Source organism: Eremothecium cymbalariae, chromosome 8 (assembly GCF_000235365.1).
Source record: "Eremothecium cymbalariae DBVPG#7215 chromosome 8, complete sequence".
NCBI classification, from domain to species: domain Eukaryota; kingdom Fungi; phylum Ascomycota; class Saccharomycetes; order Saccharomycetales; family Saccharomycetaceae; genus Eremothecium; species Eremothecium cymbalariae.
In genome coordinates, this window is record NC_016456.1 from 614,284 (window position 1) to 629,525 (window position 15,242).

Genomic DNA, 15,242 nt, shown 5'->3' on the forward strand with positions numbered 1-15,242 from the left:
GTCAAATTGTATGATCACCAATCGTCCCAAATTACACCTGTATCTATAAGTACTTGCAGTTAATGTTGATACACTGTTTTTATACATTATTATTCAAAAGAATGTTAGTTTGGCACTAATTAATTGTTTTTGAATCAAAAAAAAGATTCAAAATTATCAAAATTATGTTGAAATACAAAATTACGAAATTCTCAATTGCTACTAATCATCATCTCTATCAGATGCGACGGCATCACTGAGTTCAATATCTTCTTCTTGAGATTTCTGATCTTCTTCTTCTAAGGATTCTCTTAAAATACGTGCTTTTTCTTCCTTAACTTCACGTTGTATAACGACATAAGCACCTAAAGGAGTGGATTCCCATGGGAGCTCATTTAAGAATCTTTCGACTTCAACCCTATTAGTGGGGCCAAAGTCAATTTTTGATCTCTTCTGGATGATAAAATCATTGTTTTGCTTCAATTTATCAATTAAAATTGTTAGCATCTTGTTGAACTTGATATTTTTGGATGTCTTCATATAACGACGCAGGGAAATAATCGTTGGGGTGGTGAGCTCTGGGAACGATACACTCTTAGCATATAGCACATAAAATTCAGCCAACAGTTCGACAACTTGTTCAGCAAGACCATCTTGATAAATTCTGGTGCCTAGATAGGCTTGATTACACTTGATGTTATTGTCAAAGTCAAACGCTGCTAGTGTAGAATGTTTCTTTGGGGCCTTGGTAAAGGCAGTTGATGATAGAGTTTCCGATAACAACGGGTAGATAGGAATGTAGACGCCGGCGTTTTGTGAAAGCCTGATTAAAGACCTAATTAAATAGAACCTTAATGGGAAAAATTGAGCAGTTGGGATTAATCTAATAACGCCTAGTGTGACTTGGATTAAAGGATAGATCAGTTGTCTTAGGGACGATTCTTTGCCATTTTCCTTCTCTGGGTTACATTGGAACGATAACACACGGGACCAAAAATCCAATGAATGACAGAATTGCCAATTGTATACAATTTTGTAGGCTTCTGCTGAGTTGGTTTTCGATGGCTTTTTAGTGGAACCATTGATTGAGTTCCTCAAGTGTATAGCTAATTGTCGAATGTACTCAAATCCAATTTGATAGCCCAAGACGGGATCGACTCCAAATAATTCGGCAGAGGAGTTCTTTTGGAAGTTAATTAATGGCATGGTACGAATATTGGTCTTACGACAGGATTTCACAAACGTGGAATAGGTAGTTTTCAAGACCAATCCCAGTATTGATTTTTTGAATTCCCTAGAAGAGTTATTCAAAAATGCAAATGTAGCAATTTGCGTTTCGACATCCTTTGTAGTAGACCAAATATAGACTATCGACTGAATTAATTCCTTCAAGAGTTTTCTGTAGGACAGGAAATATGGTAATAGCTGGTAAGTAGAATGCAAAACTAATACTGCAGTTTCGGTATTTGTAATATCTTGCAGCAAAGTTATCAAAGAAGGTGCATGTGCTTTCATAACAGATGATAACCTAGTCACTGTTGAATTTGAAGGTAGGGTCCTTGCATTCTTTGAAAGTTTGTATGGTGTCAATTTTTGAATAGCCTCAGGAAGATCTTTCAATACAGTAAACATTAGCTCTTGAAACACCTTTTCATCCATGACAGAAAATTTGTACGTTTCAGCAGCACCTTCCTGATTAACATTAACAGCTGCTTTAAAAGCAGAACAAATGTTTCTGATTGACTTGATATTTGGTTTGTTAGTCAACTGTCCCTTCAACTTTTTTAGAAGAGCATGATTAAGCTCTAATTGTTCATCCTTGGTATTGGCAGGCTTCGATTTGTTACCCTTACCACCCACTTCTTCTTCCTGCTCCGCCTCCTCATCATCATCATCGTCACCAGAAATTCCATCGAGAGGATTACTACCATTGAATTCTAATAGATCCTTATCATTTTCTTGCAAGTATTTATAGAATTCGGGGTCTTTCTCTGCTAGATCTCCCATATCAGCCTCCATATCTTCATCAGAAGAAGATCCTTCATCTTCAGCAGACTCCTCCTCTTTAGAACCCTTCAATTTCTTGTCTATCTTTGGCAATTCAAATCCACCATCAAAAAACTTTTGAACACTCATATCCTTGAACACTTCTTCCTTCGAAGATTTCATTAACTTTTGTTCATCCTTAGTCAATGCAAGTGCTCTTTTCTCATCATCTGATTTATTACCCCTACGACCATGAATCTTTTGGTTATGCGCTTTCACTTTTTTCCTGTGTTCCAAAGTATGCTTCAAATGCTTACTTTGGAACTTCTTAGTAGCCTTGGATACCCCACCCATTGTTTATTGATTCTTACAAGACCCTAAATTGTCAGTTACACCATATTCTAGAGGTCAAATATGGTTCTTAAAAGCTCATCGCGATGAGCTATATAATGTTCAAAAGACGAATTTGAAAAAATTTTCGAGAATTTCTTTTTTCGTGTATTATGACATGGAATTTCTCCAGCGTACCGAATTGAAGATCAAGAATAGTGATTTAACAGTGATATTCAAGAGCGTTCATAGGATATCAGGGCTATCAGAGGGCCTATTCAAGGCTTTAGGTTGGTTAATAAGGATGCTGAGGACTGGATTTCAGTTAAGACAATTTGAACGAAGTATTTCTTGTAAGTTATGTGGGATCGCTTTACAAATTAAGTCTCCAAAATTAAGTGGATACTATTTGAAACCCAAACCTAAGCAGAAAGCGAAGGCATCAACTTTGGAGGATGTGAAGTACCTGTTATTCGGTCAAGACATGCATAGAATCAAGGAGAAGAGTTCTTTGCCCTCAAGATCAGATGTTATAAGTAAATTCGATGACCGTCCCACTTGTAAGAGATGCTTTGATGCTCAAAATCAGAATGAATATTCCCTTGAAGAATTCCAAAGTCAGACGTTCAAAGATATCAGTAAATATATCCCCCAGTGTGCTAGCATATACCATGTTGTTCCAATGGTTGATTTTCCTTTAAATGTAGACAAGATTTTATTAGAGAACAAGGAGAATACGAATTATTTGTTACTATCAAAGGGTGACCAAATAATGGCGCAAAGCTCTACACTAGCACAGCCAACCCAGGAGTTTTTTCATGAGTACTTTAAGAAGCACCTGGGGATTAATTTGAAGAAGGTGGTAGCATTTTCAAGTCCAAAAAATTGGAATATAGCGATTGTGAATAGTGCGTTATCGAAAGAGTCGTACTTTGTTGGTCATCCAAATGCTGGGAAATCATCTCTGATCAATGCTCTAATAAAAAATAACCCTTGCATGGGTTATAGAATGGAAGAGGATAAACCAACTGCTGAGTTAAATACAGAATCATTGGGACCTGATAAAATGAGCAGAAGGAAGCACTATCTGCTGAATAAAGCCGGTGTTAGTTATCTTCCAAATTTTACGAGGAGCATACAATCGTATAGCTTTGGGAATAAGGTCGTCCATGACCTGCCAGGATATATGGACGATATTGATAGTGCTGCATATGATAGAATTATTGCAAAGAACTTTTTACAAAGGATAAGAAAGACTGCAGGTTTTGATACGTCCAAGTTGAAGAAGCAGTCCTATGTTTCTATAACGGGAAGTGAAGAAGGGAGATGTTTAACGATTAGTGGGTTAATATACCTCGTACCGCCTCCAGGCACAGTCAACCAAGTGATATCTTACATTCCAGGCCGTATAGCTAAATATCATAATTTTGAAAAGGGATTAGAAGTTATAAAGAATGTCAATGTAAATGAATCGCACCCGCAGGCACAGTTTGTGGAAGTCACTAAAGTTCTTACCGAAAAAGCCGAATTTGTTAGGCATATCATTCCACCATTCAGAGGAAGTATTGAAATTGTGTTCAAAGATATCGGATACTTGCAACTTAGATCAACGGGTAAATACGAGTTCAAAGGTCTTTATGAAATATGGGTTCCAAAAGCCATTAAAGTTTGTGTGAGGGAACCTCTAAAGAAGTTGATAGAACAATCTCATCACGAGTACAAGGAGTCAAAGGGTAAGACCCCATTGATATCTAGAAATAGAGTAATCTTCTCATCTACTTATCCTATGTCTCCCACTGAGGATGCAACGCTAGACAAGATTAGAGATATGTTCTTAGAGCGTACCAAAAAAGATACTATGGCTAGAAAGCAATTAAATAGCGATCCAATCGCTACTCTTTCGAAGAAAGAACTCGCAACACGCAATTTGTACTGGTATTACGTTTGGTAAGTGAAACATTCCTATATTCATTATCCTCTTTTGGAAAACCTATTCTTTAGGATCTGTACATGTATTTTTACTTCCTGTAGGTAGCATCTCATCGTCATGTGAGGTCTAAAATTTGTATATAGTTTTGAAGATGTTGTAGAACAAGCATTATGCATCTAGAAGTCAATTGTATGAATGGTGATAACCACATATGCTTTTCTAATGCCTCATATATTACCAACATACTAGAAGATGTCAACGTTGTCTTACTTTTCCCAAAGAGTTGACCGCCCGACATAAAGGAATTTGCGTGCAGTACAACTAACGCACAACCCCACCTCCAAAATAGATAATCAACCATAATACATGCATAAATATAAATAAACTTTGCTTATAATAAAGGGACAAGACTCATTGATACGCGATGAACGGGGCGTGTTTTAAATGCCAAAGCTGTCAGTGTCCAATCGACATTGATATATCTCTTATGGATTTATCATTGGCTCAGCGAGATATGATTATCAATTCTGGTGGTGAATTAGTGAACAACGCTACAACATACAAGATTCCTCACGATAGATATATACGTTTGAATCAAGTTAAAAGACTTTCGGATCAGGCTGCTGCTTCATTATCAGGTCCATCTGAGTCATATGTTTTTCTGAATACAAATGAATCAAGTCTTCAACCCTCCAGGATAATCGATGAGGAGAGTGGGGAGGATGATGATGACGACGATCGCACAAAAACTTTGTCTTCGAACATACAGAACTTAACCAATATCTTCCGTATTTTATCGTCAAAAAGTAATATTGACTATCCTATATGTCAAGTTTGCTGTGAGTTGCTGATGCAGAAGCTAAAGGTTGAGTATGAAGATGCTATCAAAAAGCGTAATTCGTACTCGGAGTTTGTTGTGAGGTTAGAGAAACAAAAGGAGAAAGAAGATGGTACCGAATTAAAATCTAGTAAAACCTCAAATGTTAATCCACTCGCGGAGAAAAACGACCTTATTGCCAAGTTGGTTGCTCTTGAAGAGGAAAATGATAACTTAGACAGGGAGATCGAAGATGTCGAACAACAGCTACTAAAGAAAGAAGAAACTGAAACTGAAAACATCATAAAGCAAAATCTAAAAGATCTCGAGCATATCTATTTTATAAGGGACGCTCAATCCTTAAAGAACCAATACGAACTGACGTTGAACAATTTGGATAGGCTAAGAAAAACAAATATCTTCAACGAAACCTTCCGTATTTCACACAGCGGACCCTTTGGAACCATCAATGGTCTCCGTCTAGGTGGCTTCAGTCAGGTTCGTGTTCCATGGCAAGAAGTAAATGCGGCTATGGGCCAACTTATCCTATTACTTGCCACCATAGCAAATAAAATACATTACGAACTGGACAACTACAAACTAAAACCTCTCGGCTCCTACTCGAAGGTCGAACATTACGACCAACGTGAACAGAAATGGATAGTACATAACGCATTCAGCAACGATGAATTCAAACTCGGCAAATTCTTCCACAAAGAAACATCCCTAGACAAGGCTTTAGAGTGCATAATAGCCATTGTAGACCAGATTGCCAAAAAGATATCCGCCTTTTCCAGAGACCATAATGGCGCCATGGAACTACCTTATATCATGCACCGAGACAAAATCAACAACATATCAATAAAGCTGATGGGCAGCGACCCGACCGTAGAATGGACTACTGCATGTAAGTTCCTGCTCACGAATGCGAAATGGCTTCTGGCCTTCTCGTCTCAGGTGACGTAATAACAGCTTTTCTTCTAGAGGCATTATTCATTTCGGAAAATATGTTAAATTCCTATTTCGGAATACTAATTGATAATTTTTCGATACTATCTGGTCTTCCTGCATAATGTGATCTCTAGTATAGTTGAAATCTTTAATTATATCTAGTTTTAATGGAATATATTACGGGAATTAGAAATTGTTTGACAAAAGTAATAACCAACTTTCCAATTGCATCAGATACAAAATTTTCAAAAGTGAATTTTGACGTGAAAAAACCGTTACTGTCGCAAAACGGAATATATTCTAAATTAACTATTAATTTTAGAGACCAGAAAGGAAACAGGAAAGCTTATTGAATCTTCATATAGTGTAGATATAGTTGTGCAACAATTGGAATCAGTGTGAAGGAGGATTTTTTACTGTAAGGTATGGCTAATGGAAGCAAGATGTTGGACAAGGAAACGCTGAGTAAATCGTTGACCAAATTAGCATATGGGTTGCACATAGAATATATGAATATCGATGAAGCTGTGCATAAAATTATGGTTGGAATACCCGAAGGGGTAATGGAGCGGGAGTTGACAATGTATATTGGTGAGAGTCTTGCAGCATTGACGACGCAGCATCCAGATTTTTCTATACTTGCAGCTAGAATTGAGGTTGCTGAATTACATGGGAGGCTAGCAGGGTTGAAGTTCACTGATAATTTGAGCCTTTTGGTTGCTTCAGTGCCAAAGGAAGGTGTTACAGGAGAAGGAGAAGATGAAGAACACCCACGGAAACGTCAAGCTAGATCCAGTAATAGAAATGCAAGAATGAAACCACTGATAAGCAAGGAATTCTACGAGATGGCTATGAAGCATAAGGATATTATTAATGAAGCAATTGATAGTAGCCGTGATTACCATTTTAGCTATTTTGGATGGAAGACACTTTGTAAGTCATATTTGTTGAAGAAAGATGGATTAGTTCATGAGACGCCGCAGCAGTTGTTTATGAGGGTAGCTTTGGCGATCCATGGGCCATTTGATGATATTGATTCTGTAATAGAGACTTACAATCTAATGTCAAAAAAGTTTTTTATCCATGCATCTCCAACTTTGTTTAATGCAGGAACAGTCCATCAATATTTGTCGTCATGTTTTCTTTTAGGAATCATCGATGATTCAATCGATGGAATTTATGAGACCTTACAGAAGTCGGCATTAATTTCGAAGGCGTCTGGGGGACTGGGAATCCATGTGTCAACTGTTAGAGGCAGCGGAGCACTAATTTCTGGATCTAATGGAACATCTAATGGATTAGTACCCATGTTACGTGTTTTCAATAGTACTGCAAGGTATGTGGATCAAGGAGGTAACAAGAGACCTGGTGCTTTTTGTATCTATTTGGAGCCTTGGCACTCAGATATATTTGATTTCTTACAGATGAGAAAGAACCATGGCAATGAAGAGATGCGTGCTAGAGATTTATTTTATGGTTTATGGATTCCCGATCTATTTATGAGACGTGTCGAGGAAAATAAAGATTGGTCTTTGTTTTCTCCCGATGAGGCCCCTGGTCTCTCTGATTGTTACGGTAAAGAGTTTGATGAGTTGTATGAGAGTTATGAAAGAGAGTTAGTCCCCATGAAACGGGTTAAAGCTCAAAAAGTGTGGCGTGAGATTTTGCAATCGCAAACAGAGACCGGAGGGCCATTTATGCTTTATAAGGATGCATGCAACCAGAAGTCTAATCAAAAGAATTTAGGTACGATCCGTTCTTCCAACCTATGCTGCGAAATCATAGAATATAGCTCACCAGAGGAGACTGCGGTTTGCAATTTGGCCTCAGTGGCATTACCAACATTTGTTATAGTATCTGGAAGTAAGATTAGTTTTGACTATGCTAAATTGCATTCCGTTGTAAAAGTAATAACCAAAAATTTAGATCGCGTGATCGATGTATGTGATTACCCTGTTCCAGAAGCTGAGAAAAGTAACAAAAAGAACAGGCCTATGGCCATTGGAGTCCAAGGGTTTGCTGATACTTTAATGATGCTGCGTTTCCCCTTTGACTCCAAAGAGGCTGCACGCTTGAATGTAAATGTTTTTGAAACGATATACCATGCCGCTATCGAGGCATCTGTGGAATTAGCAAAGAAATATGGTCACTACGAAAGTTTCCCGGGCTCTCCAGCAAGTCAGGGACTCTTACAATTCGATCTTTGGGGATTGAACAAAGAGAATCACAACTTTCTATATTCGGATTGGGACAAATTAAAAGAGCAAATAACCTCAGGAGCTGGTTTAAGGAATTCATTGCTGGTTGGACCAATGCCTACAGCTTCCACTTCCCAAATTCTAGGTTTCACTGAATCCTTCGAACCAATGACATCCATGATATATACGAGAAGAGTGCTCAGCGGCGAATACACCATTATAAACAAATACATGGTTCAAGATTTCTGTACATTGGGGATCTGGGATGAAAAGCTAAAAAATAGAATCATCCTTGATAACGGATCTATTCAATCCATCGAAGGAATCCCGCAGCATCTCAAAGACCTGTACAAAACCGTATGGGAGCTCCCTCAGAAGAGGCTAGTCGACCTGTCGAGGGATCGAGCTCCATTCATCGACCAATCACAATCCCTCAACCTGTTCCTGAAAGAACCGACCATGGGGAAACTCACCAGTATGCATTTCTACTCTTGGAAAAAGGGCCTAAAAACAGGAATGTATTATCTAAGAACCCAAGCCGCATCCAGTGCTATCAAATTCACCATCAGCGAGGATAACACGTTGTCTGGCCCTGTAAATATTACCACTAAGGGTTCGTTTCCTCATCTAGAATACTGTGCAAAGTATCCCGGCGTTGCCCACGATATAGATGCCAATACACCATCCACTACCACGACCAATACTACTTCACCATCGTCACCCAACTCCCCTCCCCAGGATAGCAATGTTCCAGAAGATGACTTCAAGATCCACGATCCCACACCCTTAGTTTGCACCCTTCTACAAGATCCCTCCACATGTGAAAGCTGTTCGGGTTAATCCGACCGTGTTAACCATTTCCAGTTATCTCACCCGATTATCTAACTCAAACATGTAATTATATCCAGCTTAAGTTTTTCACCTGTATATAGCATTGATGAGCAAATTCAACCGCTTCGTACGTCAACTCTTTCTTACGTCAGTGGCTATTAATACCTTTAGCTAATAAGGCCTCCGCATGTTATCCATCATGGAACCGAGATAACACAATGCTATATCAAAACAAAACCCAAACCAGCACCACCACCATGATTGGCCGCCGTCTCTATAAACAACTTCCGCACCCCGCTTCTTAATCCAAAGCGATAATCAATCTACTGACTACCGCCGTGTGTGTACCTCCAGTTTCATTTTTTAAGATGCAGCAGATTAGACAGAAACAGCATCCCAACATATCTGCACAACAAGTCAATAGTCAATGGGGCACGCCAATCTGCTGCTAGCTCCTGAAGGAGGTTTCAGAAAATAGTTTTCCAAGGCTGTGTGCGGTTTATTGACACGGGAGACGAATAGGCAACCTAGCCTGGCCCGTGCTTGCAGCGTCGGTATTAGACAGATGAAGAAACAGGTTTGTTTAATAGTATACAGACTGTTAATTGCTACCACATGTGGCAGCAATTATTTATTGTCTGTATTGATTAGCAATCAGCGCGGAGGGGTATAGATATATATTGTGGTTAATGCCAAGTTTTTGAAGAACCACCCAGGAATTATGGGGTGTGTAACAACTCAAGACTGCACAGGGCCCAGTTATTGACAAACTTAGGCTGGTGTTATTTAACGCAAGAAAATGACGAGATTGGTGAGACTGTTGGAATTGGTCGGTTTGGTGGCCGTATCGTTGTTGAAGGTGAACGGTGAACAAATGGTATTATCGAACGATAACCACGCGCGGGAGAAGAAAGTGGTAACAGCAGACAGACAGAGCAGCAGGGTTGTTTTCGGTGGTCCTAGCTGTCCCACCGATATACCTTATTCGTGTCGCAAGGGTGCGGAACATCAAGTTGACAGCTGCTGTTATGAGGCCACCGGGGGGCTCTTTTTGCTGACGCAGCTTTGGCAATACGACGATTCTTCCCCATATTTAAGGTATGGCAGGAAACGTGAGGAGAACCGAGGGCCGAAAGACGCGTTTACAGTGCATGGTCTGTGGGGTGACCGTTGTGATGGGTCGTACGATCAGTTCTGTAATCCGCAGTTGGCCGTGAAGGGCGTCACGGAGGTTCTGGAACAGGCAGGGTTGAATGACGGGAGCTTGCCAGTGAGCGGGGAAGAATTGCTCAAGGAGATGAGGAAGTGGTGGCCATCGACGAAGGGCTCTGTCGATGAGTTTTGGTCCCATGAGTATAACAAGCACGGGCTGTGCATGTCCACGTTGCTGCCACAATGTTTCCAGGACGGCAAGGCTGCCGGCGGCAGTCACATTGCCAGCCAGGAGTTGTCTGTGTACAACTATTTCAGGGTTGCCATGAATCTTTTCAAGAGGTACGACACATTTGCCGTGCTCAGGAAGCATGGGATTGTTCCAAGCTGCACTCGTACCTATAAGTTGCAAGAGATCAAGGCTGCGCTGCGCAATGTGTTTGGCGTGGACGTCGAGGTGAGATGCGACAACAAACATGCCATTTCGGAAGTCTGGTACTTCCACATCTTGAAGGGGAGTGTTCTTGGCGAACAGTTCTTGCTTCTCGACAGCGCTAGCGCCAGCAATTGTCCCTCGTCTGGCATCCGGTGGTACCCCAAGCCCTGAGGGGGCCAAAGCCCGTCTATAACAAAATGCACAAATATTTAGAAATAACATTTGTATGTAGTTTAATAGTACACCGCTGCTGCTGACAGCCAGACCCCGCAATTCAAGAACGACCAAAATACCTATACCATTCGGTACATATATGTTTATATATATTATGCAAATTTGTAGTCTGCTGCTGCCCGCCTACCATTTTTGTTTCGCCCCAGAAGACATCTGGATCAACTTTGCAGTGTTATCATCAAAATTAGATAGAGAACGCTGATGGGGATGATGCTGTTTCACGGCGTTGGAAGGCTGGTCCCAACCAAGCAAAACCTTGGTATCATCACCAGACACTGAACTACCACCGAATCCTGTTGTGTGCGACGAACTCGGCGCACTGCTTACCGAACGGAAGTTGCCGCCAACGTTGTTATTTTGCTGCTGCTGAGCCTTGTTGTTTGTCGCGTGCCGCAGATACCGAACGTCCTCCTCCAGCTGATCCAAGCGCTGGAACAACATGTTGTTGATGGTGCGCTGCGTGTCCAATTCACGCTTTAGAGAGTCAAACATGAGCTTCTGGTTGTCCAGCTGTCTCTGCAACGAGCCCTCTACAGGGGCTACGGCGGCAGCGCTGCCGCCGCCAGCCGCCTGCAGCAGCGGCGGCGCGGGAGGCGCCGCCGCACCAACAGAGGGATACCTTGCTGGAGCACCCATATGGCGGCCTCGGTTATTCATGTAATCACGCAACTGCTGTCGAAGCCGGTCGTCCTGCTCTGCATCCTGAGCAGCCAGCTGTGCGCCCTGCTGCTGCTGCAGCCCAGCAGCAGCCTTGCCGCCCAGCTCCCCCCGTGTGCTCTGAGGAATTCTCGTGGGACTGCTGGTGAGCAAGTCATGCAAGTTGCGCTTGGTATTGAGGTATTCCTTCCGAATATTCTGCAAAGTATCGTCAGTTTCCGGCCGATTAAGATACGACGACCTGTCCATATGGAAGAGTTGTATATAGGGCTGGAGGGGGGGGGGCAGAAGAAGACGAGGGATATGCTGGTGTCTATTCGAGATAACTAGGATATAGAAAAGAGTGGCCGATTTAGCGTTGCAAAGGAGGCGAGAGGACGGGGGCCAGCGAGCTCGCCAGTCGGGCGGGGGCCGGAGCGGCGCGAGAATGCTTTTGTAAACGGCCGCGCGCAGTCACGTGACTACAGAAGCGCGTTTCTGGCTGGGTTCCCGCCGCGACCGAATTCTCACCACTCCGGACTGCTTCAATGCCTATAATGGCCTCTCTGTTTTGGGTGGCAAACGGCCAAGTTGCGGTGTGGGTGCGGTATGATGTGATATATAAGAGACGCTGCTTCAGTTGCAGGGATGGCCGGCGTGGTGGAGGGCTACTGGCAAGCATGGCGTATGCGGTAGCGCGCTACCGCATACGCCATGCTTGTCCTTTGGCAACGGCCAAAGGACAAGTGATTGTGGTATAGCTAAATAAGAAACAAGTAAACAAGTGGACTATGATGTACAATGTAGGAAAAAACAAAAAAAAGAAGCATCAAATTACATAGATATAAGGGTATATATAATGTAGAAGTATTTAGAGATTTGATAAGAGAGGGGGGGCGGGCGCAAGAAAATAATTGCGAGTATAAAGAACAAGAAGAATCGGATCGGATCGGTGCAAGGATATCCATAGGGAAGGGTCGGTTTTATTATTTATGTGTCTGGATACACAGGGAAGGAAGGTTGTTGTTTCACTCAGGTTAAGGATTAATAGGATACAGGAAAAAATTGTTTTTGGTGTGGGTTGGATATCTAAGAAAGGGATGGCCGGACTTGATGTTAAGGATATATATAGTTTGGAGGGTGGTATGGCGGGGAGGTTTTTGAGTAGTGGTGGGTGTGGTAGTGTGCAGGGCAGCAGGGTGGCGAATGGAGCGGGATCGGCATCTTCGTCGTTGTCGTCGTGTTCTCGGAGATGTTGTGGGTCGGTTAATGTGTTATTTAGCTCGTCGCAGCCCACGTCGCCCACGTCGAGGAGCATGGTGCAGCAAGTTGATGTATCGCGGGAGGTGGGTGGGGAGGTGATGGAGAAGAGCAAGGTGGTTAGTGTTCAGGAATGGAGGGAATTGCAGGAAGGGCTGAGACAGGCGGTAGTTTTGGATCTGAGTAACCATGGGTGTCAGTATTTTAGTGCTAGTAGTGTTGTGCATCTGTCGTTTCCCAGCACGTTACTGCGGAGGCCCAATTTTCAGTTTGACAAGTTGATGCGGACTCTGAATGACGAGACGCGGGACAGTTTATTGGCGCAGTTGGAGACGTGTGATGGGATTTTGATACTGGATGATGGGTCGTCGTATTGGTCTAGCTGTATGCAGTCCACGGTTGCGGTGATCAGGAAGCTTATATTGTATTTGGAGGAGCAGGGGGAGATTGCAGAGAAGCCGGTTTTTCTTCTGCAGAATGGGGTGAAGGCTTTTGAGGAGCAACATCACTTTGCGGTGCCGAAGGGTACGAAGGAGGTGATGCGCTGCGGTGGCAGCAGCAGCAGCAGCGGTGGTAGGAGTGCTGAAGGCAATGACGGTTCGGTAGAGATCAATGGGTCAGCAAGGGATGACAGGGGCAGGCCGAAGATTACGCTGAAGCTGTGCATTCCGGAGCAGCAGCCTGCGTCGTTGGCCAGCAGCAGTAAAGGATATCGGGGCTGCGGTACATCCGCAGAGTTATTTATTCAGTCTATGAAGGGAGACACGTTTCATTATTCGCCCGGGACCCTGGTAAAATACTTCAAGTACCGTACTCCCAATAAGTTACCCAGCGAGGTGCCAGCTTGGTTACGGCCGTTCAACTCTAATAATAGTGATATATTGCAAGAGATCTTGGCCAAGTTTAGATTGCTTGAGAAATTGGAAATAAAACGATTGCAGAAGTGCCTGTCTAGCGTGACTCCAGGGGGAGGATGTTTGAAGGTTGCAAAGCACAAATCAACTAGCCTATACTCCCTGAAGCAATTTCAGAAGCAATTTATTCTCTCATCCCGTAGATCCGATGCTAGTCACCAACAGCACCAGCATCACCAGCAACACCTCCCTTTGGATGACTGCGACGAATTCGATGACTCGGGGGAAAATAAAAACGCCGACTCTTACACTGCTGAAATAGACAGTTCTAAATTGAAGCGGGATATACACGAAGAATTAAACGATGACGAAAACAAAGAGATTGTGAATAAATTATTAGCTCGCGACCCCAGCTGTGTTCCGGAGGCAGACGAAGGACAAGAAACCCCCCTAGATAAGTATGTTATCACCAAGGGGATCAACTCCTTTACTAAGAACAGATACTCAAATATCATCCCATATGAACATACTAGAGTTAGGCTAGAACCGTCTCCCATTTGGAACGAGCCTTATTCCAGACAAGTCCCATCCCAAAGCTCCTTGAGCCTTCAAACAACGCCACCGCCCCTGACAAGTCAAGGGAATAGTTACATTATTAATTCTAAAAACAAAAACAAAAACAAAAACACCAATGACCCGATTGAACACTTGAAAGTATCTGCAACCTCTTCCTATTTTACTAAACGAACGGAATTCCCAACAAACAAATTCACTTCATTAGCAGGTTCCTCCTCCTCTTCACCTCACGAACCCTTTAACGACTACTTTAACGCCAACTACCTGAACCTGCCGGAGATCAATAACAAATGCAAGTATGTTGCCACACAAGCCCCATTGTTATCTACAATTGATGATTTTTGGAAAGTGGTCACGTCGAATAATGTCAAAGTTATAGTGTCCTTGAACTCAGACGATGAATTAAATTTAAGGAAATGGGATATATACTGGAAGTCTGATAGCATACAGAAGTACGACATCACGGTGTTGAATCATTTCGAAAATGTATGCGGCTTAGATGGTGCCGTAATTCGCGTATTTGAACTCAGAAGGAGGTCAAAGTTGCTAACCGATTCTGCAGATATGAATAGAAATAATATGAAGACACATCTAGTATACCAACTCCAATACAAAAAATGGTTGGACTCCTGTGGGATAGTTATGTCCGATTTCATAAAGTTGTACAACATTAAAAATTCATTGCTCAATAATCCAAAGACTTTTATCCAGAAACTATTAAAGGGTGAACAAGATCCACAACACATTGTTGACATGAACCAAAGCATCTTTTGCGATAGTGAACCGCCATCACCATTATTGGTTCATTGTAGCGCAGGATGTGGGCGCACAGGCGTGTTTATCACATTAGATTTCTTATTAAACATCTTCCAACCTCCATTAGAAAAGTATAACAAGATAGATGTTTGGAATATGACTGAAGATCTATTATTTATTGTTGTTAATGAACTCAGAAAGCAAAGAATCTCAATGGTCCAGAATTTGACACAATATATTACTTGCTACGAAAGTCTATTAGAGTTCTTTTCGCTAAGGGAAAGTCATAAAATGAAATCATAAATGTTTTTAAGTA

General features: G+C 42.1%; 7 protein-coding genes across 7 annotated transcripts; 5 read left to right on the plus strand and 2 right to left on the minus strand.

Annotated features, from left to right (window-relative positions):
• Nucleotides 1-201: 201 nt before the first annotated feature.
• NOC2 (mRNA-binding ribosome synthesis protein NOC2) lies at nucleotides 202-2,319 on the minus strand (the record flags this gene model as incomplete). The annotated part of the gene is made up of 1 exon (XM_003648349.1): nucleotides 202-2,319. One exon carries the CDS (start codon nucleotides 2,317-2,319, stop codon nucleotides 202-204), a length of 2,118 nt encoding a protein of 705 aa, XP_003648397.1.
• A 154-nt stretch (nucleotides 2,320-2,473) lies between these two features.
• Nucleotides 2,474-4,246, plus strand: GEP3 (Gep3p; the record flags this gene model as incomplete). The annotated part of the gene is made up of 1 exon (XM_003648350.1): nucleotides 2,474-4,246. The coding sequence occupies one exon, from the start codon at nucleotides 2,474-2,476 to the stop codon at nucleotides 4,244-4,246; it is 1,773 nt and encodes a 590-aa protein (XP_003648398.1).
• Nucleotides 4,247-4,649: 403 nt separating this feature from the next.
• VPS30 (beclin 1) lies at nucleotides 4,650-6,008 on the plus strand (the record flags this gene model as incomplete). The annotated part of the gene is made up of 1 exon (XM_003648351.1): nucleotides 4,650-6,008. One exon carries the CDS (start codon nucleotides 4,650-4,652, stop codon nucleotides 6,006-6,008), a length of 1,359 nt encoding a protein of 452 aa, XP_003648399.1.
• A 410-nt stretch (nucleotides 6,009-6,418) lies between these two features.
• Nucleotides 6,419-9,031, plus strand: Ecym_8305 (uncharacterized protein; the record flags this gene model as incomplete). Its single annotated transcript, XM_003648352.1, has 1 exon — nucleotides 6,419-9,031. The coding sequence occupies one exon, from the start codon at nucleotides 6,419-6,421 to the stop codon at nucleotides 9,029-9,031; it is 2,613 nt and encodes an 870-aa protein (XP_003648400.1).
• A 790-nt stretch (nucleotides 9,032-9,821) lies between these two features.
• On the plus strand, nucleotides 9,822-10,781 carry RNY1 (ribonuclease T2; the record flags this gene model as incomplete). Its single annotated transcript, XM_003648353.1, has 1 exon — nucleotides 9,822-10,781. One exon carries the CDS (start codon nucleotides 9,822-9,824, stop codon nucleotides 10,779-10,781), a length of 960 nt encoding a protein of 319 aa, XP_003648401.1.
• Nucleotides 10,782-10,967: 186 nt separating this feature from the next.
• Nucleotides 10,968-11,750, minus strand: SPC29 (Spc29p; the record flags this gene model as incomplete). Its single annotated transcript, XM_003648354.1, has 1 exon — nucleotides 10,968-11,750. One exon carries the CDS (start codon nucleotides 11,748-11,750, stop codon nucleotides 10,968-10,970), a length of 783 nt encoding a protein of 260 aa, XP_003648402.1.
• Nucleotides 11,751-12,472: 722 nt separating this feature from the next.
• PTP2 (tyrosine protein phosphatase PTP2) lies at nucleotides 12,473-15,229 on the plus strand (the record flags this gene model as incomplete). Its single annotated transcript, XM_003648355.1, has 1 exon — nucleotides 12,473-15,229. One exon carries the CDS (start codon nucleotides 12,473-12,475, stop codon nucleotides 15,227-15,229), a length of 2,757 nt encoding a protein of 918 aa, XP_003648403.1.
• Between the last annotated feature and the right edge of the window lie 13 nt (nucleotides 15,230-15,242).